General features: G+C 26.1%; 1 protein-coding gene across 1 annotated transcript; it reads left to right on the forward strand.

Moving 5' to 3' along the window:
- Window positions 1–8,414: 8,414 nt before the first annotated feature.
- On the forward strand, window positions 8,415–24,646 carry LOC132918225 (uncharacterized). The gene is made up of 6 exons (XM_060979358.1): window positions 8,415–8,522; window positions 8,582–8,814; window positions 15,087–15,319; window positions 15,816–16,032; window positions 20,113–20,274; window positions 24,214–24,646. Exons 2-6 carry the CDS (start codon window positions 8,731–8,733, stop codon window positions 24,346–24,348), a joined length of 831 nt encoding a protein of 276 aa, XP_060835341.1. The 5' UTR covers window positions 8,415–8,522; window positions 8,582–8,730; the 3' UTR covers window positions 24,349–24,646.
- Window positions 24,647–25,756: the final 1,110 nt, after the last annotated feature.

A 25,756-nucleotide genomic window follows, 5' to 3' on the forward strand; every position in this document is an offset into this window, starting at 1 on the left:
TTCTGTTTTAAATGTAATATATTTATTAAATATTTTTTATGTAATAATCAACGTAATCGTGTATATCACGGATTTGTTTTATTTCATCTAATTATTACAAATGATTTTCATAAGATTCATTGCGGACAATATAGTCGTGAGCGAACAAGAGAATATACTTAAAGATTAAAATTTGCATTTTGAACGTTTATGAACGTCCGACCTCGTGACATCGCCTTTCAAAAAACAGCAATGATTCATAAATCTTCCTAAATGGTTCATATTAATTTTCTTTAATATAGTTATTATACCTAGATCTAATTCGCCATATAAATAACTAATAAGTAATACATATCATAGCAATGTATTTAAGTCCATAATATAGAAAAGTATCAATGTACCACACTAACACACATAAATATAGTAGGTATGTATATGAAAAATTTAAATCAAGATTCACCAAGCATGTTCAATTTCTTTTTCTTCTTCAATAATTCAGTTATTCAAAATCCGGTTCATGAAATTATTAAATAAATTCTTTACCTACTTGTACTACTTAAGGAGTGCTCTGTAAGATACAAACTTCTGTTTTTCTAATAAAAACCTGCTCCTCTACTGTAAATTGTTTAATGAATAATTATACTGAAAATGTTGACATCAAAATCAAAATTTGAATGAGTGTTTAAAACTTACTTAAGACTAAAAATGTAAATAAAAAAAATCCTTTCCATTTTACATACTATAGAAAATATTGATAAATTATAGTATATAATAATTAAAATTACCAATTAATATACGAGTATAATATTATGTGTTTTATTACATAGGGCGAATATTTTTGTATTTTTTTATTATTAGGCATTACCTATATATTCAAATATCACTACTAAATACCGACGATCGACTTAACCACTGATTTATATTTATATGTAAATATAGTAATTTCATTCAAAGTTGTACTTATTTCATAGCGTACAACTTACTAATAACCGATAAATGATGTAATAAGAAAATCCAATATTAACTAGCTGTTCTATTTGATTCGATTATGCGTATTATATTGGATGAAATTCAGCCATAAATACAATTCCATAATTTTAGATCTGGGGCTTAACATTACAAGTCCGTTTATGTTCATCAGCAGAATATAATCTTTAGTTGCGTACAATATTTTTTTTGCATAACACACATGATCATGTATTATATCAACCGTTTTCAGTTAACGAGTATGTAAAACTTTTGTTGCCGTTAAATCTACCATATTATATCGTCGTTTTGACTACTAATAAATACGGAAACTAAGTAATACATGTAAAATCGATTAAGAATAACCCATTTTTTACCACATTCGTCAATTGTACAAATGGTCCGTAATAAGCAATACATTTAAACTATAATAACTAAAATATAAAATTATATTTATAATAAGGTTAGTATTCCAGGGCGTTTTCAATTAATCCTCGTGATTAATTGTAGACATTTTATACCGTAACCGTATATTAGTATCTGTACAAAATATGCTTTCGATTCTAAACCTTAAATCATTAGTAAGTGCTTAAAACAGTTGAAAGGGGTTCTCACGTAAGTTTGAATAATGACGTATATTTCGTGAGCGACATCGCCATTCTCCACGCACGACCGTAACTATACCAGGTAGTTTGCTAACTGAGACGGTAGCACTGGTGAACGCTGTCGTGCGTATATTGCTTCGATCTCACAACTGCAGGTGTCGTGTTCGTATTACGCGTGTGAAAATCACCAACTCCTTATGGAGTAAAACGAACGATTTAATAAAATGTATATATATTATGCAGTATATACATCATCGTTTATTTTTTAGGGCCGAGTGAAAAAAAAACACATTTCTGCCGAGCAACTCGTTGTGCGCCACCTACATCAATCAAATCCAGCGCGCGTGATTGACACGAACACACACACTGCTATTATAGGTATATAGTATAGGTATAGGTATATTATTGTAAGCTCGCACAATACGACCGAGTAACATTACACAAAAAAATATACGTATACCTCTGATATTGTTGTTGTAGTGTGTGGACCATTGTGCGAGCGAAGCTGGTACGATTGTCCGAAAACGGACGGGCCGAACTACTTAAGGAATGAGTCCGATTGCCCAACGACCGGACTAATAGATGAATAGGAAAGTGTTTTTGAACAACATTTTGAAAAAATAGTGTAAACGCAATCGGATCGTTTTGGGATGGTGCCGAGCGCGTTCGCGTGATCTATACCCGCCTAACCCCCCCTAGAACGCCGCCCGTATCATTATTACTGCTGTGAGACGAACGTTTGTAATGTGCGCCGCCGAGTGGTTTTATTATTACATTATTTTTTTCGTCTCCGAAATTGGTTTTACGACACATGCCTCGTCGTCGTCGTCGTATTCTCGACGCCTCCGTCTCTATTGTTGTCACCGACCACGGTTTTTTTTTTTAATTTCAATCTCTGACCGACTAAGGCGAACAATAGAGACTGCCCGGTAAAGAGTTAAAAAATTCATAGCGGTGTTTCTGGCGAAAGGCACAAACGCGGTCAATCACCGTCGCCGAATCTTATCAGTCTTATAAATTATAAGTGTGATAAATTTGATAATGATATCGACGATTATCGCCGCGGATTAATAAACCAGTATATTATATTATTAATCCGTGATTAACACTAGACGTACATATAGTGTATATCGTATAGTGGTTAAAATTAGTACATTACTAAATCATAAGTTTAAGCGTTTTGCGTCAGGGGTGCAGTGAAAGAGATTGAGGATATTACGGGCAACCGTGCAGTTTCCGTATTTTCGCATCTATACCGCTATTAGCATAATTTGTACATAATATTTGTATTACTCATAGGTATTTCATACATTGATGCAGTACAATCTACACTGCACTTTAACAGCAAAAAAAATAGAATATGTACTTGTTAGTAGTTCAGCAAAATGAAAATCGTTGTAGTATAATATTGTTGGCATACTTTCTACAGACGTTTTTTGGAAAAACTTCGTCATTTCATCGGAAGCAGATAATTTAAAGTAGTTATCCACTTTAATAATAAATTATAATGTAAATACATAAATAATCAGTAATTTTTAGTGGTTTAAATGTGTTTTTATTTTTAATTAATATGTAAATTAAATATTTATTTCATTATCAAGTAAACTATGTAATAAAATACATCTTATTTGCACACTCAATAGTTATAAACGTTGGTGAAATTATGATTTTTAATTTGACAATTAATTACGATGTCTTTACTATATTTTTTAAAAATGCAAACAAAGGAAAAAACAAAAACAACGTTTAGCTACCTACCAATTTTGTCATTGCCCTGTTTTTTTCGCTCTATGAAAGAAAACTCAAGGAGATTACACCCTAAACTTATTACAATCTGAAGAAAATCTTTAAAGCTGTATGCTAAGTTTGTGACCGGAAACACGGTGAAAAAGTAATTACGGAATTAAAAAACAAAATAATAATAATAATAATAATGTAGTATCATTGTAAACCCAAAGAGATTTTATCTTGTTTAGCATTAATAAGATGAAGAAAACAAGGTTAATGGATTTGAAGCAACTGCGTATTACTGAATATAATATGACGAAAATTAATTGTTGTCAATTGAGAATAACTATGTGGGTAAGTATTGTATAGTAATATATTAAATTACGGTAAATATTAAATATATGTATACCTCTTGAAGTACCTATGTCTATGTAATTATTAAACTTCCATTTCGTAAATCGTAAGTTAATTTTGTCGAGAATTTTAAATTGTTTTATAACAACTATATAAAGTGATTTAATTTTTCTTAGTATGAAACTGTACGTAGCAACTCCCTGTAGAAAAAATAATTACATTTCGTTTTTGGTTTATTTTAGTTTTACATTTTCTTTTTAAATTAAATTACAAACATAATAATTAAAATTAATCTTATATTTACTGAACTTAAATGACAAACGTACTAAGTACTACCACTCAATAGTCAATACCTACATATAAATACGTAGTATTGTTTATATTTTATTTAAATTAAAATGCCTATTGAATTAAATATTTGTGCACTGACAAGCTACGATTGATTATTATGATAAATTCGGAATAATCGAAATTAAAATATGTATCTGTTCAGAGGCAGTGTTCAGTAATATTTATAATGGTTTGAAATTTACAACTTAAATTCAATAAATGACAATTATTATCAAAAATGTTTCTCTTTATACATTAGAAATTGATAATAATCATCATCGTATATAAGTAATAAATATATTTTTGATTTAAAAACGATTTGCAAATCTAATACATAAAAACAAGTTTTAAAATTAAATTAAATTTATATTGAATTATCCAATTATTTTATAATGTTATGTAACCAAACCAATTCCTTGTATATCTTGGATTATATTTAAATAGTTACAATAATAGAAATCAAAGTCTATTTATTTTGTGTATACTGTAACGCCCTTTTAAGACTTTACATAGATAAAATGGTAAGATCACTTCCCGGTATGATAATAATAATATTATTAAAACTTTATTGACTGTACTGAATTTCATCCGTCAGGTGGTGAACAATAGGCCTTTTTCGTAGTATATAAAATACATAATGTTTTTTATTAAATAATTATCATGACATTGTCAACGTGCGAATGTAACAATGAATTTTAATGAATGAGTATATTCACCAACAAAATTCCTCCAATTTAGCCCTGTATCGATTGGATAATATTTGAACTAGGTAATTAATATTTATTTGGTTATTATTTGTTATACATTTATAATAATTATAAGTAGAAAAGTTTTGTATAATATTTCGTCATTATTTATTCTGTTATTCTATATTTTTACAATTTAGCGATTTTAGAGTTTTCTTGATTACAATATTATAATATTTACTTGCAGCTACTACGATTTAGTTAATTTTAGTACAAATCTTAGTAAACATTTTATAATTTTAAATTTAATAATAATTCTGTTATTTTGGTCAAAGTAGTCATAAATCATAATAATATTGAAACTACAATATATTATGTGTAATGTGTAAAGTATATATATATATATATATAAAAATGTTTTTATTAAATTTAATTTTCGCTACATTCTTGATTATACAAAAACAAGGAACAATAATATTTTAGTTTGAATTTATGGACTTGGTACTTCAAACAAGTCACGTTTGTTGAAAGAGTTTAGTCTGATTCATTACTCCGAGGCTATAGTCATAACTTTTTAAAGTACTTACCTAAGTTTTTGATTTTCGAATTCAAATATTATTATTGTTGTTATTATTATATAAATTTCATATTATGTGCACGAATAATCAACTGCCAATTATTCAACAATTTTCACTCAAAATAAATAAATACATTTTTATAATTTAAATTCAAAATTAAATACATTAAGCTTATAAACAATAATACAACTGCATGTGTGATTATTGTATACAGGGTGTATCTAATAAATATACATGGGGGATTCTAAAATAGTGTGTATAACCACACAAATAAAAACACATATTTAAGTTTTAGAATAATTAAAAATACATTTTAAAATATTAAATGTCTACTTGACGAAAATCGGTCGTTCCTAAATGACCTATTTATCCACACAAATTCAATAATTACTGAAAAATATTCTTCTTTATAGAATATGAAATAAAAACGTTTTACAAAATGTTGTTTTATTTCGACTGAAAATATTATGTATAAAATTATTTTTCAAAAACATTAATAGATTTTCAAATAATCAGTGTTCGATAAAAGAAACACTCACTATATATTTTATATTAGTATATTACATGGGCGTCATTTCAGTTTTCAATAGAGGGATGCAAAAGTTTTGACCAGCTCAAATCGATAATTTAAAAAAAACCACTTGCAACTACGTTTCTTCTTATAGGTACATTTTTATTAAATCACTCTTGTATAATATATTATACTTTTTTTCCTAATCAATTATTTTTAAAACGGAACCTTTTTATTAACTAAAAGCATAAGATTAAATTTAATAAATTCTGTAATCTATACTTCGTCCAGTGAGAAAACATTCCAATTCTGAGTATTCCCACTCGACATCCCGTCGTAGAGGAACCGATTTTAGATCTCCATGACTAGGTGTAGCGCGGGAAACGTAGAAGAATCGATTTTCGTCTGGCCTTGGCATATTCTTTCGCTGAACAGGGAATATATTATATAATATATTGTAAATATATAGTAATATATAATATAAGTATGTATTCTATTATTTCAACTATTAATTATTAATAAACAATTTATCATTGTGACAAGAATTTCTCATTCCCAGTACACAATTTAATTTTTGGAGAAATATTATCCTTCGACCTGCCTATCAGACTACATTTAACATTATACGGGGGTAGTTCTCACTTTGCCCCCCTCCACATGACCAAAAATTAGGGTACTGATCAGTAATTAAGAATTTGTCTTGGGGAGAGGGGCTATATTTTTTTTAGTAGTAAAAAAGTGTAAAGTTTATATCGTTTCAAAAAAAAAAAAAATTAAATTAATTAACACTATTATTTATAATATTATAGTTGGATTATTATTAAATTATAAATTCTACAAAACATTAGTAAAATAAGGCTCTGGGAGATCTATCCACCTGGTTAATTACGCCCTTGCCACTGATGTAGGTAATATTGTATCTTAAAATTATGTATTATTGCATATTGCATTAATGATATCGTTAATTAATAGAAATCTATATAAATTACAGGTATTATATCCATAGGTTTATAAAATATTATATTTTTATTGATTTTACTTTTGCACAAAATGGAATCATACTTACAAATACGTTTTCTCTAGATTCGTTATTAGATATTGGTACCAAACAAATTTTATCATCGCTGTCAAGTATATTGATTATTTTAAGATAGAAACGAACAAAGAAAATCGTCGAAACCGTTTTGGCCTTACAATCAGAAATAAACTTTTGTCGTGGTGCGATTGCAGGTGGCGATTTCGGGACGAGGATGGTCATGTATATTTATAAAATATAATTTAGCATACTATTATTAAAATATTACATAATAATTATGCAAAAACTCAACTTCAAAAACCGCGATCATTAACTAGCCCATCGACATGGCTCATGGCTGCAGCTATATTTTGAATTGTATTAGTCGCAGATCACTACGGTGATTTAGCGGGCGACGGTTCATGCGGGCGTCTAATCGTTCCGGATGTAAAAAAAAAAACGATTAAGTAGGTATGAAAGACACGAGATCTCGTTCAAGGACGATTTGACCCATAAACATATTAATATATAATATAATATAATATGGACTGCACGTCCCTCATTTCATGCTATAAGTTGCCAAAAACTGCCAACATTGTTTGAAAGAGATATTCAATACCTGGGCATAATATGATGGGACGTATGTGTATGCTATCATTTTCTAAAAAATATTGTTATCTTTTTTGTTAAACGTCTTTTTCTCTCTCACTCACTCCTGTGTCTATCGCTATTAACGGGTATTGACTATTGATAGACTGAGATAATATATTATGCTATATTTTTTTTTTAACAATTTTAGCTGCTGAATCTCTCTGCTATCAGTTCTTTTCATTATAGGACTGTCATTGACTGCATACGGGCGGTACCCGTTTGCGTACATTTACCATTATTTGTGACTCGTTGGCACACAAATACAAAACTCTTTGCGCACACGAATTTTTAATACTTGCGTTTAAATAACCCAAACGTAGAACTGTTTGCGTATATAGAGTATAGCAATTCTAATAAAACTCCAAAAAATCTACAAAAAGCACTGTCTCACATTACACGTTAAACTAAAATAAGCATATAAAAATATACAATAACTCAAAACATAGCCGAATTATCAAAAGCAAAAATCGTGACTTGGTTATACTTAATTCAATTAATACGTAGTGTGTCTTATCGAAATGTTTGAAATAAATCGTATCATTATCTTGCATTATAGATACCTAATTTAAGTTACAATATTACTCTAAACTGGGAATGTGATTTATTAATTTTACTGATTAAGATTTACATTAATGGGTTTTCGTTTTTTTTCGTTGTACACATACGAATTGATTTTTATTACAAGTAAAAAATTATGTACTCAAACGAGTACCATCACTGCATGTCTGCATACACCGACAGGATGGGATGGGGAATTAACCGCATTTCCGGTACCCGGCCGAAGAGGTTAGATTCTTCGGCAAACGTTTTTTATGTGTACGTATAAATTATAATAATATGCGACTTACCCGTATGACAATATTATAATAAGTAATAACATTACAATTTACAATATAATTCAATATTCATGGCGGATGACATCAGATTATGTGTTGTGCCAAAGACACACTCCCCTTCCAGGCCACTCCACTTCGCGTTCCCTACCCATCTGTCCCAAGCGGCAGATCTTCCTTCGATAAAAATCTGCCATGACCGTTCGGACGACCGTTAATTTTCCCGTTCACGTCTGAGCGCGCGGTTCGTGTTCAGCTGTAACCGAGTAGGAAGCTATCGAACGAAGTATACCGAACCCGTATAATGCCGATATTGCAATAATAATTCACTTGTGTTTTCCTCAGTGTGTAGGTATCTTTGTCGACGATTGGTTTTGTAATCCAACGACCGTGATTCCCTGTTTTTCTTTTGCGGATCAGACGTCGGCCAGCCTCGTATCAAGATCGAAGAAGCTCCGGGACGATCGATTTACCGCTCCTCCGGCGGCAGTGCCATGCGACCGGACTGGTCATCGACGGCGCTCCGCGTGACACTGGTTGTGACGTTGATTTTTGACAATGCGTACTCGTCAAAAAAAGTAAGTGTTATAATTTTTGTATTTTTTTTTTTTTTTTTAATTTTCGTCGAAGAACGAAGAAAGGCTGACAACAGCGAGATAAGTAATTGCAACGCGAGTTATAAGTCACTCGCCATCTCAATGACCTTTACTGAGATTCAGTTATAGGTTGAATTCAAAATATAATGAAGTGATTTTTTTTTTTTTACATTAATTGAAACAACATAAGTGCAAACATGATAATATTAAACAATTTCTGATTAGCGTGTTCAATCAATTAAATTGATAATACCTATCATAGTTTAGTAGTTATATCGCAGTAAAACATGTACATATTAAGTAACAGAATGACATGATTTACAATAATGTAAAACAACAAAGCTATGTATACTATATTACTGTCAGAGCGAGTATCCAACATTATAAATTACTTGTAGCTGTCGAAAATTCGTATAACTCAAAACCTGGTTCATTTGAGAGTTATATTTTAGGCGCTAAAAATACTGCTGCTGACAGTATTTGTATGTCACAACTATGTTTTATATATGTCAGACTAATCTAGAATAATAGTGTGATGATATTAACAAAACGTATCGATGTACGATTATAGTAGGTTAAGTCAGATAAATCCCGAGAAATAATGACCTCTATCTCTATCTTTCTTCTTCTTTCTCTCTACTTTATTTTTGGTACAAACATAAATACATAATCAAATTGTTTATATTATTTATAATTCAAGTATACAATATTAAATTCATCATTCAAGCACTATAATTAATAATATTTTCCTACTGTGTAATTTAAATAAGTATAAATTGTTAATTTTAGGAAATAATTGAATAATATATTTTATTATAACTATTCGAACCTTGATATATGAGTATAAACTTATAACACATAGCTTTAACGATATTATGTCATTCGATTCGTTTATACACGATTCCAAAAAACATCGTTTTATTATAGCTTTGTCGACATTTTTTATATCAAATGCAAATAATAATATAATATTCTAAATTTGTAGTATGATTTATTGAACCCAACATATTATGAACAATACCCATGCCTTATTAAAAATAGATTTTCATTATGCTTATAATTTATTCATTAATTAAACCAAAATTAAATATTTAAACTAAGAACCTATTATACATCAGTGTTTCTTAACTTTTTACTATTAAAATAACACAATTTTTATTAAGTTAAATTATTAAACACTACATGGTAGTATGATATTATTGAATTATATATTATACAGTTGATAACGAAATTTGACGAATTACAAAATTTACCAAAATGATTCGATTATTTTGTAAACTCAAATTTACATCTTTCACCGGTCATTGACGTAATTTACGTATTTCGAATAAAATATATATCGTTTTATTACTTAATTTATTGTCTTCTACTTAATTTAATGAAAAATTAGGTTAATTGAAATAATTAATATAATATTTGTTCAATATATTATTATGTACAATTGGTGCAGTTATTATTACTATGACGCGTTTTGAAATGAACAATATATTCGCTGCATTGCAAACACATTTTTCAGTGCAACTAGTTTTTGCATCGATTATAACTTAAATTTTTCTATTCCATCGTAATGGATACCATATGAATCAAGTCTTGTCCTCGCTGTATAACTAAATATTGCCGCTTAAAATGATTTTCAAATACCTACTATAAACAAAATATTCTAAATTTTATGAAATGCATTTTTTTATTTAAAAAAATGTAATTTCAATTGGTTAATAGCCTATCTGAGATTAAAACCTGATTTTATCGAAATTAGATAAATCACAATACCATTGACCAGTCTTTTGAATTTTGATTTATTATCAACTATCCAAGAAGCTAATATTTCTTTAGTGTCCCTTTTCATCAATTCAAATGATCCTTGTGTCTGGCTGTGACGAGGCTTGCCACACATAATATTAATGTCACCACATATTTTATTTAAATTTTTAACTATAAAATATAACCTAATAAACCATTTCATATTATTACTTGGGTTTTCGCTCGTCTATCTACTTTTGTCATGATATTTTTAACAAACTATAAGCTTTGTCACGTATACATTGGTCATTCACACTAACGGTTAACATAAATGAATTAACATTTCTCATTAGCATAAAATATACCGAATAATATAAATGTTTATATTAGTATTTTCTTTACATAGTTTAATTTTCAAAATATTTATATATTTTTGAGTTATTTATATAATTTTCAATTTGTATAGATACGACTTGAGCATCAAATACACACGTTCCACGTAAATATTTCATACTTAAAACAAAAAGCTCTTTAAATTTAAATATCTTAAGTTTAAATTAGAATAAAATAAGGTATTTAAATGAAGAAGGACAATTTTAGTTATTTTATTGTAGATAGTAAATATTATATTTGTATTGTAACTTGTAAGTAAATTATTTAACTAATTTTTTATACATACTGACATTTTCAAAATATTTAGATTAATTGTATTCGAATTTACGTTTCAACGACCTATTTACGTCGTTCTATGGTAAATTGAAAAACTTTAACGATAATAACAATATAATATTTGATATAAATATAAACTATTACAATAATTAAATGCTTAGATTATAATAAATGAAATGTTTTTACAAAAATGAATTCAACCTATCTCCTTACTAATAGCAAAATAAATTATTAAATAACAATATAAATATATTATAAAATATAATTGGTAATATGAACTGCCATCGCTTAGAATAGTTTTTTGTGTTAAATGATTAGTCATTGAATTCATATTTAAATCATCCATTACAGAGACATTCGCAATGAAGAGGTACAGTATCAACATCTAATAATATACAGTAGATTCAGTAGGGCAATAAAATTACCTAATTTTGACTTAACCATTATAAATATTTATTGAATTTTACACTGACTATGGAGTTACAACCGTTAAGTACTGCCAAATTAGAAATATGGCTAGCAACATTGAAAGAAAATTGTAAATTAATTAAAAATTACAATAAACTATGTATTTATTATAATTAACTGGATAAGTCGTTTTAAGAATTTATAAAAAATACAACATAATATAAAAATTAATAAAATAATGAAAATTAACAATAATTAACAAAATAACATATTATAATACATAGTTCTCAAAAATTGTGTAGGCATTTAAACTAAAATACTTAATTTTACATATTAATTTCTATGTAATTTATACAGTCGACTCACGATAACTCGATAAACTTGACTACTCGAATTTTTTTTTATTCCGCTGGAAATATAAATTATTTTAAATTTGAGTTAGATATTATCTCGAAGCAAATTTTTATCTCCCTAACTTCGAGTTATCGTGACTCAACTGTATATGTTAAAATGTATGTGTAATTGTCTACATGTCAACTGATTGTCAACATTTTGTAAGTAAAAAATACCAATACTTAAAACTTCCAAAATATCTAAACTTCCGAAAACTTTCTAAATTTTAATAATGGACAGAAGAAGAAAGAAGTTAAAAGCAATGGCCAAATTTATGCCTTACATTTTTTTTGTTCTTAAAAAATTGCAAACTTCACCAAGGCCGTTATTGAAAATAAACCATTAGAATTGAAAATAATTTGTTTTCACATTAATATTAACTTAACGGTGTACTTGACATTTACATTTTAAATGCAATATTTTAATATGAAAATAAAAATTTAACAGCGCGTCGCTTAGCTGTATAATTGCTGTATATTCTTTTCAAATGTCAATGTCAGATTAACTTGTAAAAAAGTGATATTTGCAAACAAAAGAATATACTTCCCCGATGGATCTGTTAAAGAGGCGGTACCTTTTTTATTGTAACATAGAACATGATATTATTATTGTCGCTTCAGTACTCGGTTGTATATATTAAACATTCAGTCTGCAGTACGGTTTTTTTTTCTTTTGAGGTAGAAATGTTTTGAAAGTTACATCGCATATTAGATTCAAATCAAAGAAAATGGTGTGCCACAAATTCAAACCGAGAAATAAAGAATTTTTTCGTATTATTATTTTAAGTTCTCGGCGACACATGGACCATTGGGAATACATGGTCATATTAAATTTTTTTAACAAATTTGTATACGAAAAAGAAAAAAATGAATTTGATTTTACAGTTGGGTGGTGATGATAATGAATTTTATAATGGTAGAAATTTATTGAGGTTGATTGTTCAGTATTTCGGTGGGCGAGTCTGGAAGATTTAAATTAGTTCTGACATTACGGTAGGTTTGGCATCAAGAACCATGAGAGAACTTTGTATGCCATATTCTATAAGACGTATGAGAATTATTCCAAATTGTCTATTTCAAAAGAAAACGTACAATTGATATGATATTTTGTTTAATTTCATTGAGTTTAATATAATGAGATATCCATTGTTGGTTCCACATTACTATGTATTGATTTTTTACTAGTATTCGTATGTCTTTGAAGGAGTTGATTTTTTGTTAATAAGAATAAATGAGATGTGATTGTATTCTTAAAAATTTGGCCGGTTCGTTTATTTTATTTTATATTGAAATGTCCGTGGATCCAAAAGAGATTTATTTTTTAATTGACATTTTGAAGACCGTAAATTGTATTTTGAATGTTTAGGCTAATATTTAATGGATTTAAAATTTTTTTTTCATACTGTTAATTTAAATTTTGTACAGAGTCTGTACAAAATATTGAGCCTTTGATATGGTATTGGTTTCAGATATAATAATACACATGGGTTAGGTAGTTTGAACGTTTGAACGTTTGAACAAAAGTTCCGTATGGAATAAAGAATTGAATTCTCAGAAAATATTACGATAATATGATATAATAAACTTAAGATTTTTTTTTCATCTACCCTGCTTGACATGTTTTTATATGAGTATTACTGCGGGCGCTTTTCGATACGGTTTGCTGGTTACATGATATATGTATTGTCTAGGAAGTAATTTTGTTTTTCTCTAGCGGTTCTCAAACTATTATTTCACTTTGTACTTTCTTTATACCCAGCCATCATAGGTTTGCCTGTACAGTAGTTACATTATGATGATAGTGATAATAATATAGCGATGATAATGTGCCATATTACAACTCGATCCATGACCACCGCAAACCAAAGTAAATCTTCACAGTAAACAATTTAACTCGTAATCGTTTAATAACAAAAAGAAAAATGCACTGTGTTGAACAAACTTCTTCGTTTCCAGATCGGTTGGAATGCACAATTATTGAAATTCGTGTTTGATAATTAATATACAATACAAAATTACACTTTACACACAAACAAATTAATTTTGTTTCAAAGTTTTGACGTATACTACGTTTAGGAATAAATCAATTTTACAACGTCGTACGATATATATAGGTATATATTATACTAAATGATTTACGAGCAGATTTGTAGAGGAGTGTGGGGTTGGGCTCTAGTTGAAAATTTGTGAATTTATAACAAACATTATTTTTAGTACCAACTATAGTTTATCTTTTTATCTCTGTAGATGAAATACTTAACTTTTCGTGTTATATTTATGGTGCACTCTGGCACTCATAGGCCATAGCTTATGTTACACCAATGTATTTGCCGTATTTGGACATTTTATGCCCCGCAGCAGCATATTTTAGTCATCTATTATGTTACCCTCACTAATATAATATAGATGAATTGCATATATATATGTGTGTGTGTGTTTTTTCTTATATAATTATTAATTATATAACTAAATATAAAAATAATATTTAAGTTCGTACCTACTTTTTTATACTATTAATATATTATTGAATAGATGTTTACAGATTTAATACATGCATTATTTACCAGAGTTATTAAATATTAACTAAAATATGACTATGATAAGTAATTTTATGACTCCGTGAATTGTACTTTAATTTTTCAGTAAATATTTATGTGATATAATAACAATTCTAGTCCCAATATTACATAAGAATAAAACAGTTGTTATGAATTATGATCATAAAAATAAAATAAAATTTAATGTGACTTACTAACATATTTATATTTCATCTATTAGTTATCACTAAATCCTTTTAATTTTCCATAAACAAATTGAAATACCTAATAATTTATAATTATTGTATTAATATAATAAATTATATATAAATATCGTATCTGTACAGTCGTATATGGTTATGGATGTGGCAGTGCTACTTGCATTGTTTTTTACATTCAAAAACGCAATATTTTATCTACAGACAATAGATATGATATCAACAATAATACACTTATAAATAATATACTGTATAATAGTGTTGACATTTTTTGTTAATTTTTTTTACAGCAAAAACGTCAGCTGTTCCGTGAGAATGTGTTGCCATATTTTGGTGGTAAAATACCAGATTCTGCGTTTCATGCAGACCGCTTGGCACTAAATATGTTAAATAAAGAAGGAATATCTGTGCCGGATGGTATTCTATTCGAAGCCAGACCCAAAGAATCGTTCCACCAAAGTCAACGGAACGATCCGGAACTACTCAACTCAGTAGTAAAAATGATCCATACGCCAGACGGCAGGTAAACGATAGCGCATAAACGTATTTAGATAATAAACACGGATTATCATAATTCATTATAAATTATGATACACATAAATGTACTATCGTATACTATATAATCTAAAATTTACGATTGGTAAACGTTCTACTCACACAACATAGTAAATAATATTATATAGTGCTTACTGCTTAAGTACTTGACTATATACATTTATCGCTTTTGCCAAATGCATCCATGATATAAACTAGTACAAATAATACTTACTTGGCTAATGACTAGGTAGGTATTGATTTTATTATTAAAACTAAATAAGGAACTATATCTGATAACATAATATAATATAATTAAAAAAATTGTTGACTTATAAGCGTTGTAAACATAAAACCTATGCACATAAATTACGTTTGATATTTTATTGTTAATATAATATATACACCACAAATTATGAATTAGTTTATATATTAAAAACAAGAAATAACAATGTGTATAGTGTTAATACATATTTTAAAATTAGGTTTGTACCTTCAGAAGGCAGGTACGAGGCTGAAAATGAAGTTGAGTCCACGTACAGGATCTTAATACCCTCAAATACGAACAATTATCATCTACCTAGGTTTAGACCCGTACCAGAAACACTACAGCTGTCTGTTCAGCATGTTTTTGAGAGTGATCGGTTGTCAATAGCACCTATCATGGGACAAATGGGTGTTCCGTTATACCCTATGTTACAGGTAAGTTATAATTGTGATAATTTTAAACTCTATATAGTTAACGGATTCGTGCATAATAATTGAATTCTATACCTGTACGAGAAAAAAATATGGAGTTTGGTAAGTTCTTACATTGTACATAACAAGTAAGCGGTTAAATATTATGTAAGTTCCTACATAAAATAAGTTATACATATATTTTTAATGTATATATAGTCAACAAACCTTACGTATATAAAATAATAATAATTTAATATATCGGTGAATTTGTATACATATATATATATATACATCTGTATTTAATTAAAAAATGAATTGAACTTTTTTATATGCAATACATTTTAACCGCACCAACTATACATTTAAGTTGTCAGTCCTAACTTTTAAGTCTGAATTAAATGAGAAGGTAATTTGTATTCGTTATAATATTTTTGTGTTGAAACTTACGAACGGATGTTTTGTTTTGTGTAGGAACTTGCATTAGCCTAAACATATATACTATCTAATTGAATCCCAAAAATTAACCAATTGAATCTACGACTGAGAAAAGTGAAGTATAAATATTAAAATATTACATAAGTTGAACTACTTTACTTAAAATAAAATAGATATTTTTAGACTTAAATTTATAACAAAATGTACCAAATTCACAGTAAAATGGCAGTATAAGTTTCAAAGTAATTGAACAAAAGGCTGGTGTCGAAAAATTTCCTATTTTCTAGAATAGGGGAACGTGGGACAAAATGGAGACACAAAGGTTTTAATGAGAATAAATTGTTTATTTCAAATGATATTTTTCTAAAATTACGCAGTCATATGATCTTTATAATGTTTAATATAATACCACTATCAGTTAATAACAATTAAATAATTTTTGACTAAGTAAAAATTACAAACTTAAAAAGCTCATTTTGGCCCATTTGACCACATAAATTAAATAAAATTCTAAAAATAAAGTTTAAATTTTTTATACTCATTTCGTGGTATTTGGATATACGCTAAAAAGATGTATTTGTTATTATGTTTTTAAAATGCCATCATTCATAGAGCAAAAAATATATAAATTAATAATGATAAAAATAGAAAATATAATTTATTATTGTTTTGTAAATAAGAACTTCAAATTATGTAAAATAAATAATATTTTTAATATATTCGACGTGATAAGTCGACAAAATAATATTAATCGTCAACATATTATTGCGTATACCGTATAGTGTATAGTGTATACGTATTAAATATTACATACATATTATTATTATGAGTAACTATAGCCAACACTACCTTCGCTACACACTTATAAATTCTAAAATAAATGCAAAACTTATAAATTATTATAATCATTTTCTGTCATTCAGATTTATATAATATAATAGTACATACAAAAAAAATAATACAATTTATGTATATTCACATACAATTCTTCAGTGTACGTGCTTATAACAACAATTGTTTCAAAATGTCTGCATGTTATACAGGAATATAGAATATTATTGTTTCAACAAGAAAATTATAATCTCTTACTGCAGTTTATAAATGCTTCAATGTATATTTTATTGTATTGTGTACTCATATGTTATTGTGTATCTCAATGTAAGGTAATTTGTAAAAAATTTACGGAAATAAATACCTATAAATTTAAATTGAATACTTTTACACATTTTTTTTCACCATAAGAGGAGAAATTAAATTATCTATTATTGCAGTTGTTTTCTAAAATCTGGTCATAATACTCGTAAACTGTATTTTTTAATACTGAAAAAGCATTCAGTGCAGTTAAAGATTTAAATATAATATTAAAAAGCGATTTTTTTTTTCTTTACCTATTTCCGTATCTAATTGACAATGTATATTGTGTTTTTATACGCATGCATGGGCACTCATATACAATTAGAACAGGGACATTATTAAGTGCGGTTTGTCATTTTTAACACTGTCATATGTTTGCTTCAATTCTTTAAATAAGTAATACTAACATTTTTAGAACCTAATTGTTGAACTCTTATGAGTTGTTATTATTGTGCTGCAATTATTACGCGTAGGTAACTAGTTACTATTTATTTATTCCTATGATTAACTATTAAAGTTTAAGAGGATAACTCTAAACACGCTCTATTTAAGAAATTAAGTATAGGTCACGAAGTTTCCATCACTGGATAGCTCCTTTTACCCAAACCCACATATCTCCTAAAATTTAGTTAATTTAATTTAATTATTTATTTATCTTATATAATTTCGCATAAGCCCTATATAATTTGTGGTTATTGTAATAACTTTCATTTATATATTTATATAATATATATATATATATATATAGGCGACCATAATTACATTTTGAGAATAATTAAATGTTTAATCTTTAATATATTTAAACATTAATTCAAAGTATATTAAAACTTAAAAGTAGTTCCATGACAGTACCAACAATGGCTATTGCGTCATAATGAGATTACATATAAAAAAATGGTTTCACGCAGCACTAGCTTACGAATCCATTATTTACAATAGATTTACCAAATTTTCACACTAAATAGAAACAAATTTTTTTTATTATAGCATATTTTTTTGTATCAATGGTCAATAATTTTTAATAAACAAATTTAAAAATAAATAAATAGATCTGTACGAATAATTTGAATTGTTTTTTAGTTATCAAAGTTGAAAATCAAAAACAGTTTTGTTTTTTGAAAAAGAATAAAAAAAAATAATATATTTAAGTAATAATAATACATTAGCCAAATAGTACAATTTAATTTTAGTTTTTAAAAAAATATATAAAATGTATATAATTAATTAATAACCATAACGATTTAGACTATAAGTACTATAAAATTAATTAATAATTAAATCTCACCTAATATTATCTTTCTGTCTTCGAAAAATATCTTGATGGCTGCAATGCAGTTTATGTTTCCGTTATTGAAGATCATCACTTTATAGTTATAGTATATAGTGTGGTACAGACTCAATGAATATTATCAAATTACAGCTGAGCATGTTACACTATAGTGATGTACCTATATAGGAATGTTATCATTTACGTTCAAGGTTGATATAATTTTTTTCGAAAACATTGCAATTATTAGATTATAAGTATTCCTCGTGTAGCATTAGTGTAATGAACAGGCCTCTCTTCAAGTTTTTCATGTGTATTTTATTTTTATTTTTCTAGCTATCAAATTCGCTTGTTGATTTAATTAAATAGACTGTAAATAACATTGAATAAATAATAATAAAATAAAAGTATTTAATTTATCATCCAAATTGAACTTAGGGTATATGTCTATAAAAAAATAATTGTATTTATATATTTTTTAGATTTTATGGTTCCAGTATAAACTACTTATGGGAAATCTTGAATTAAACTTTTAAAACTTGGATATAAAAAAGAAGTTTTTATATATTTCTAACCACAAAATAGTTTGCAATGTTTGGTGGTTTTAACGAATTTCGTTAAAATGTATTGATGTTTGGTTATAATATTAGCCTTTATAAATACAATGGATTATTCAATTGATAGTATATACCTTAATATATAACTTAGGCATTGTAAAATTATTATTGAGTGTAAGGTACGTTATATAACGAATTTATATCATAATATTTGTATCTACTATAATTACTTTTAGTAAATTCAATATTATTTAAGCCTAATTTTTTATAGAATCTATAAAAATATAAATACCTTTAATTTACATTATCTATCTTTATTTATAATTTAATATCTTTAGTAAATATTATATATTACACAAAGTGTGCATATAAGTTTGAGATATGATGTAAGTGTAATATTTATATTTATATGACTTCTAAATCCAAATTATTTTCTATATGTATAGCTAATAAATATTAGTTAATTAATGCAATAGCTTTAAAATAAGCTTATTAAAAATATGATTGATTATAAACATTAGTAGTAATACATTGTATAAATAATAATAATTTATTATGTTAGAAATGCATAAAAATATAAAAATATTTTATTATTGAAGTTAAAATAAGATATATCTATTATGTATTTATAACATTTGTTTAAAACACGATAAGTACTTATTTGTTATTTATAACAAATATATACAATTTATGTATTTTTTATTTAAGAGATGGAATTTACATGATGCCCAACGGCCCTACATTGACCAATTCAATCACAATGTCAATCAAATCATAGATGTTCAATCAGACGTTAACAATATGCATTTGACGGGCTTTGTGTGCGATAGATCGGGAAAAATATATCCAGATCCAGAAACTCAATGTCAGGTAAACAGTTATAATTAATGTACACATCATAAAAATGTATTATTTTATATTTATAAACTATTTCAGTACCTATGTAAATAATCGATAAATTATCGTGTTATTTACTTTTTAAAATTTAAAACAACTAGGAAACCCCACATCACGTCGTAAGTCTTATAAAACGCAATTTTGTAAGTTGTTCAATATAAATCATCCTAACTGCTTAGAGTCTTAGAAAAAATACAAGAAAGTATTTTATTCTCAATGAAGCATTGCTTTTAAGCATATGAAATGTGTGAAAAAATGTCAATCGTTTTACTATATACCCATCCAAACTAAAAAAAAAGTATACCATGAGTTTTCTTAAAGAAATAGGTACATTTTATCAACAATCTTGAGTTAGTTTAAACATTTTGTTCTTTGAGAATAAAAAAATATGAATGAAAAAAAAACAAATTATGATTTTGGAGGTAAACTAATGTTATTTAAAGTATATGCATTTTTGATAAGTTTAAAAATATATTTTAACTAAATGTATCTGAAATAATTCATTAATGTTTCATCTGTATATGATTAAATCATAGTTCATGTTGGTGAAATTCAGTTGAAATGATATATTTGAAAATAAATATCAATAATGTTGTAAAAGAATTATATTGTGATAAAAAAATACAATAATAAAACTAAAAACCGTGTATTTGCATGAATACATAATAAAGTAACTTCTTACTGTTTCTTATATCATGTAAATCCACTGTAGTCCAGAAAGAATCCACACTTATCATCTACCTTACCCAAGTGACTTTAAAATAAATTGAATTAATATTTTTTTAGCTATTCTAGGTATATAGACATAACAACTACTGAACCGTTTTCTATAAAAATCCTATCAATAGATGTCTTATAATTCTGAGGGTATCTATAGTTTATTTTTTCAATCTAAATATATTTAAACAATATATTATTTAGTTTGCTATAGAGAATTTATTTTGGCTCACGAATATCAAATGTTATTAAATGGTTGCAATTGATTACAGATAATATTCCCATTATAAAATTAGTAAATATGGCATAAAATATGTTGTATTCTGAGCGCAGCGATAAATGTATTGATTTTACAATGATATATGTGTGTTTTTTTTATATCTGTCATCACTCATCATTTTTTGGGATAGTAAAAATGCTTCCATTTTTAATTTTAAATAATTAAATTACTTTAATAGCTGATATATTTAAAAAAATATATCATGAAATGTACTTAGTGATACAGACTGACAGACCGTCTCTACTCAGACTCGTTTTTCGTATACAATGATAATAAATAATTGAATTCAAATTTAACACATTTATTAATAGAGACTCACTCCGCACTCGGCTCCTTGGCCACTTTTTAAAAGTTGAATAAAAACCAAAATAAATATAAACGTTCCTATATGAAAATGATTTTAAAATTTAATATTATTATGTTTTTTCACAAACATTCACTAGATGCCAATATAGGTTAGGATTTATAGGTGTATTTATATTATTACGTTTTATATTTTTCACAAACATAAGTTTTTTTTAATTTTCATACGAGGTACGGACGTCTCGTTATTTACATAATATTTTGTATGACGGAAAATAACGAAGTTATAAAAATAAATTAGTTGATTACTATTTTTTTTTTATTATACATTTTTCAAGTAGGTATATTTATTAATTACGATTTTAAAGTTTTAAATTTTTTCCGTACAGTAAGGTTTATTTTTGTTTGTACAGCACTAGGCAATTATACTATATATTATTTTAACATCGTTGAGAAATAATTTAATAGTATTTAGATATAATTCTGATATTAACTTTGTCATATATTTATTTACTAATGTCTAATACTATATCCCATGTCACTGATATTAACAGTCGTAAATGAATATTTCAAATCGTTCTTTTGAAATTATAAGCCATCTTTTTGTTTTATGTGTGTTACGAACGTTTAATACATAATACATTATATACTAATTAAAAGTATGTGATCATAAATATACCTTTACAAATTCACTAAAAGTGTATATAATAACGGCCCCCAAAAATTCACAAGTGGGACAAATGAAAAATGTGTAGTTCCTACCAACGAATTTTTAAAGAAAAAACAACATTATGTTTCCTTTTTTGACGGAATACCATAAAAATAATTGATGTATCATATTATAATTAGTATGTTTTATTAACATTTGTGAAAGCCAATCTTCAACAAAATAGGTCACCATTAAATAATAATAAGGTATATTTCATGATTTGATTCGAAAATTGAATTCAAAATAACCTTGTCTGAATTGAATGCACTTTGTTTTGTTCATTTGTACAATTTTTCATTTTAATTTCTAAATAATATACATAAAATAATATGTCATAACTCACCTATAGAACCTATAGCTGGAACCGCAGACGCTCGGAGTATGAAATTTGATCAGTAGTTCTGTTTCATGATGTAAAGACCCACTAACAAAGGATTTTCTAAAATTAATTTTCTAAGAGGGTTAATAGGTGTAAAAAGGGGTAAAAATGGTAAACATTATTTCTTGGTAAGGTTTTTTTTTAAACTTAACATACATACTTGATACTCTGTAATAGCCATTATAATTATATATAATTTTAAAACAAATTAAATTTACTGGCATTATTTGATTTAACATGGGTAACAACATGTTGGATCAACTATTATATTATATATTATGGTTAAAATACGAATACCGATAGAACCCATGATTTACCAATAATAATTTGTATGATATACGAATTATACGATTATACGAATTTCAGACACTTACCTACAACAGTCAGTAAAATTTTAGATTTACTGGTATATTCTAGGTTTCACAGGTATTCTTACTTTTACCGTAACATATTATACTCGTATATATATATATTTATATATATAAACCATTAATTTAAGTTAACGAGTTTACAAGTTTTAAAAGTAAAATATATAAAGTATAGATAATAAAATGAAAAGATTTTTTCTGGTTAAACAATAACTTTTTTAAATAAAATAAATAATATATGAATATTTTTTTTCTAATAGTTGAAATGATATTTATATATTTATAATTAATTTAAATTAACATGATTATGCATATTTAAATTGAAAATATAATAAATTGATATTTAAATACTTGAGCATAAAATATTTTAATTAAAACATTATGTCAAACTATTTTTTTTTTTTTTTAATATTAAGTAGGTATATAATACATTAACTGTCAAAAGGAAATACAGTGTTTGATGACAGTTTTGAGTGTTTGTATATATTATATATATATATATATATACTTATATAGCTATTTACTCTTTCAATATATCATCTGAAAATGAATAATACATAAATTCTTTGGAATATTGTTGTATTATAATCTACATTTGTACGTAAATTAACCATCATAAATAGAATAATTTTATAAACAATAATTTATAGATTTAAAAAAAATTATACATGCATATTTGACAACAAAATAAATTGGCCATACTATTTATTAACTCCATACAAATTATTTTCTTAATGTCATAAAAATAATAACGAAAGCAAATTCACGCCTTACTACAAAAAAAAAAAGTTATTTAATTTAGAACTTATTAAAATACTCGACAAAAATAAAAATACACACAAACACATACACACAAGTATATATTATTATTATTAAGATAAGTATAAATAGTTGTCACATAGCAAACAATTATATGATAAACTGTTCATATTATTAGTGCATCTATATGCCTTATAAAAATTGATTTTACGATAATACATAATTCTTTTATATTTACCAATTAATTAAAATGTTCGGGTAGTAATCAAAATGTATCAATTTATATAAAATGACGCTAAAATAAATAGCTTATTTATGTATATTTAACCATGTATTTTTTAACACTCGTTCTGACAATTTATAAATTATTTATTATAATAATAATTGCTATTTTCAGGTTTTTCACTTATGCCATTACAATGGATTCAGAGAAACGTTCTTTTGTCCACAAGGAACCAGATATGATTCATCATTACACGAATGTAGACTTTGGTACTTGACTCCCTGTCTGGATATGCGTAGGCCCTATTAAGCCTATTATTAAGTCAATTGTCAATATGAAAATAATTTATTATATATTTTGTTTTCAATTTTTTTCATTAAGTCTGCAAATAATTTTCCTGAATGCATCTAATGTATTATAAAATATTATTTTTAAGTTCAATTAATTTAATTCATACAAAAATAGATTTAATTGTGCATCAGATGCCACAAATTATGTAACAAACAGTAATGCAGTTTGTGATCATTTGTTTGTGTGGTATTGATTAAAAATTATGTTAATATTATGTTATAATTTATATTTAAATACAAAAGTATTTTTTTGTTTATACTATTTTTTATTTTATAAAAACAAAATATTTATATAATAAGTTTAATAGTGTATTACATGCGTAAATGAATCAAACTAAAGTTATTATTATTATTATTATTATTATTGCAAAACACATCTACAACGATAGAAATATACAAATAGATTATTTTCGCACACCTCTTTTAAGTCATGTTAAGTGCGTAGTTCTCAATATTAGGTTTGAATTAATATATTATTAAAATAATTATGTAAACAAGTATCAGTAAATTTAATTTAATTTAGAAGAAGAAAATTTAAGCATTAGAAAGTGGTCATAATTATAAAAAAAGCAATACGATTAGATAAGATAATATTTACATGATATATATACCTATATATAAACATAACATGAAAACTTAGATAATTTTAGTACGCTACGTGTATAATAATTATGATCTATAAACAGGTTAATATTATTTTTTAATCTATACAAAATAATAGTGGTATTAAACGACCTTCTAATACCAAACGATTTATGACATTTAGATAAAGTTAAGTTGACATTTTTCTTATATCTGGTATTCAAATTATGAATTATGAATTGATTTGTTAAATTTATTTTTTATTTGTTTAGATAAATATCATAAGTACATCCCCAAAAGTCAATATCATAAGAAATAATCGAATGTACAAGTGAAATATAAATTATTCTTAGTTGGTTAAATATTTAATTATTAATTTACTGTTACTCACATTAGTCACATTACAGAGAATATAAACTTATCAATAAGATTGATCCAAGTAAAAGATAAATATGTAGTCCACGTCATATTTTATCTATACAAATTACACATGTATTAATATTAAAGTACATACATTAATTAATTCACAGTTAATATTATGATATATTATACATTCAAAGTAGTAATATTATTAACATTTATAAATGAGTCTTCTTGAATAATATTATAAATTACTCTCGTATATAAGGATGTTGGATTAAAAAAGAATATATTATGGTTCATTAGTGATTATTGTTTGATGCTTATAAACTTCTAAGTATTTAAAATAGCTAAGAGAATTTCGTTACATTTAGATTCAGAAAAGTATGTTTAAATGTATTTTTATGCCAACTTTTAATAATATA

This window comes from Rhopalosiphum padi, chromosome 1, assembly GCF_020882245.1.
Source record: "Rhopalosiphum padi isolate XX-2018 chromosome 1, ASM2088224v1, whole genome shotgun sequence".
NCBI classification, from domain to species: Eukaryota; Metazoa; Arthropoda; class Insecta; order Hemiptera; family Aphididae; genus Rhopalosiphum; species Rhopalosiphum padi.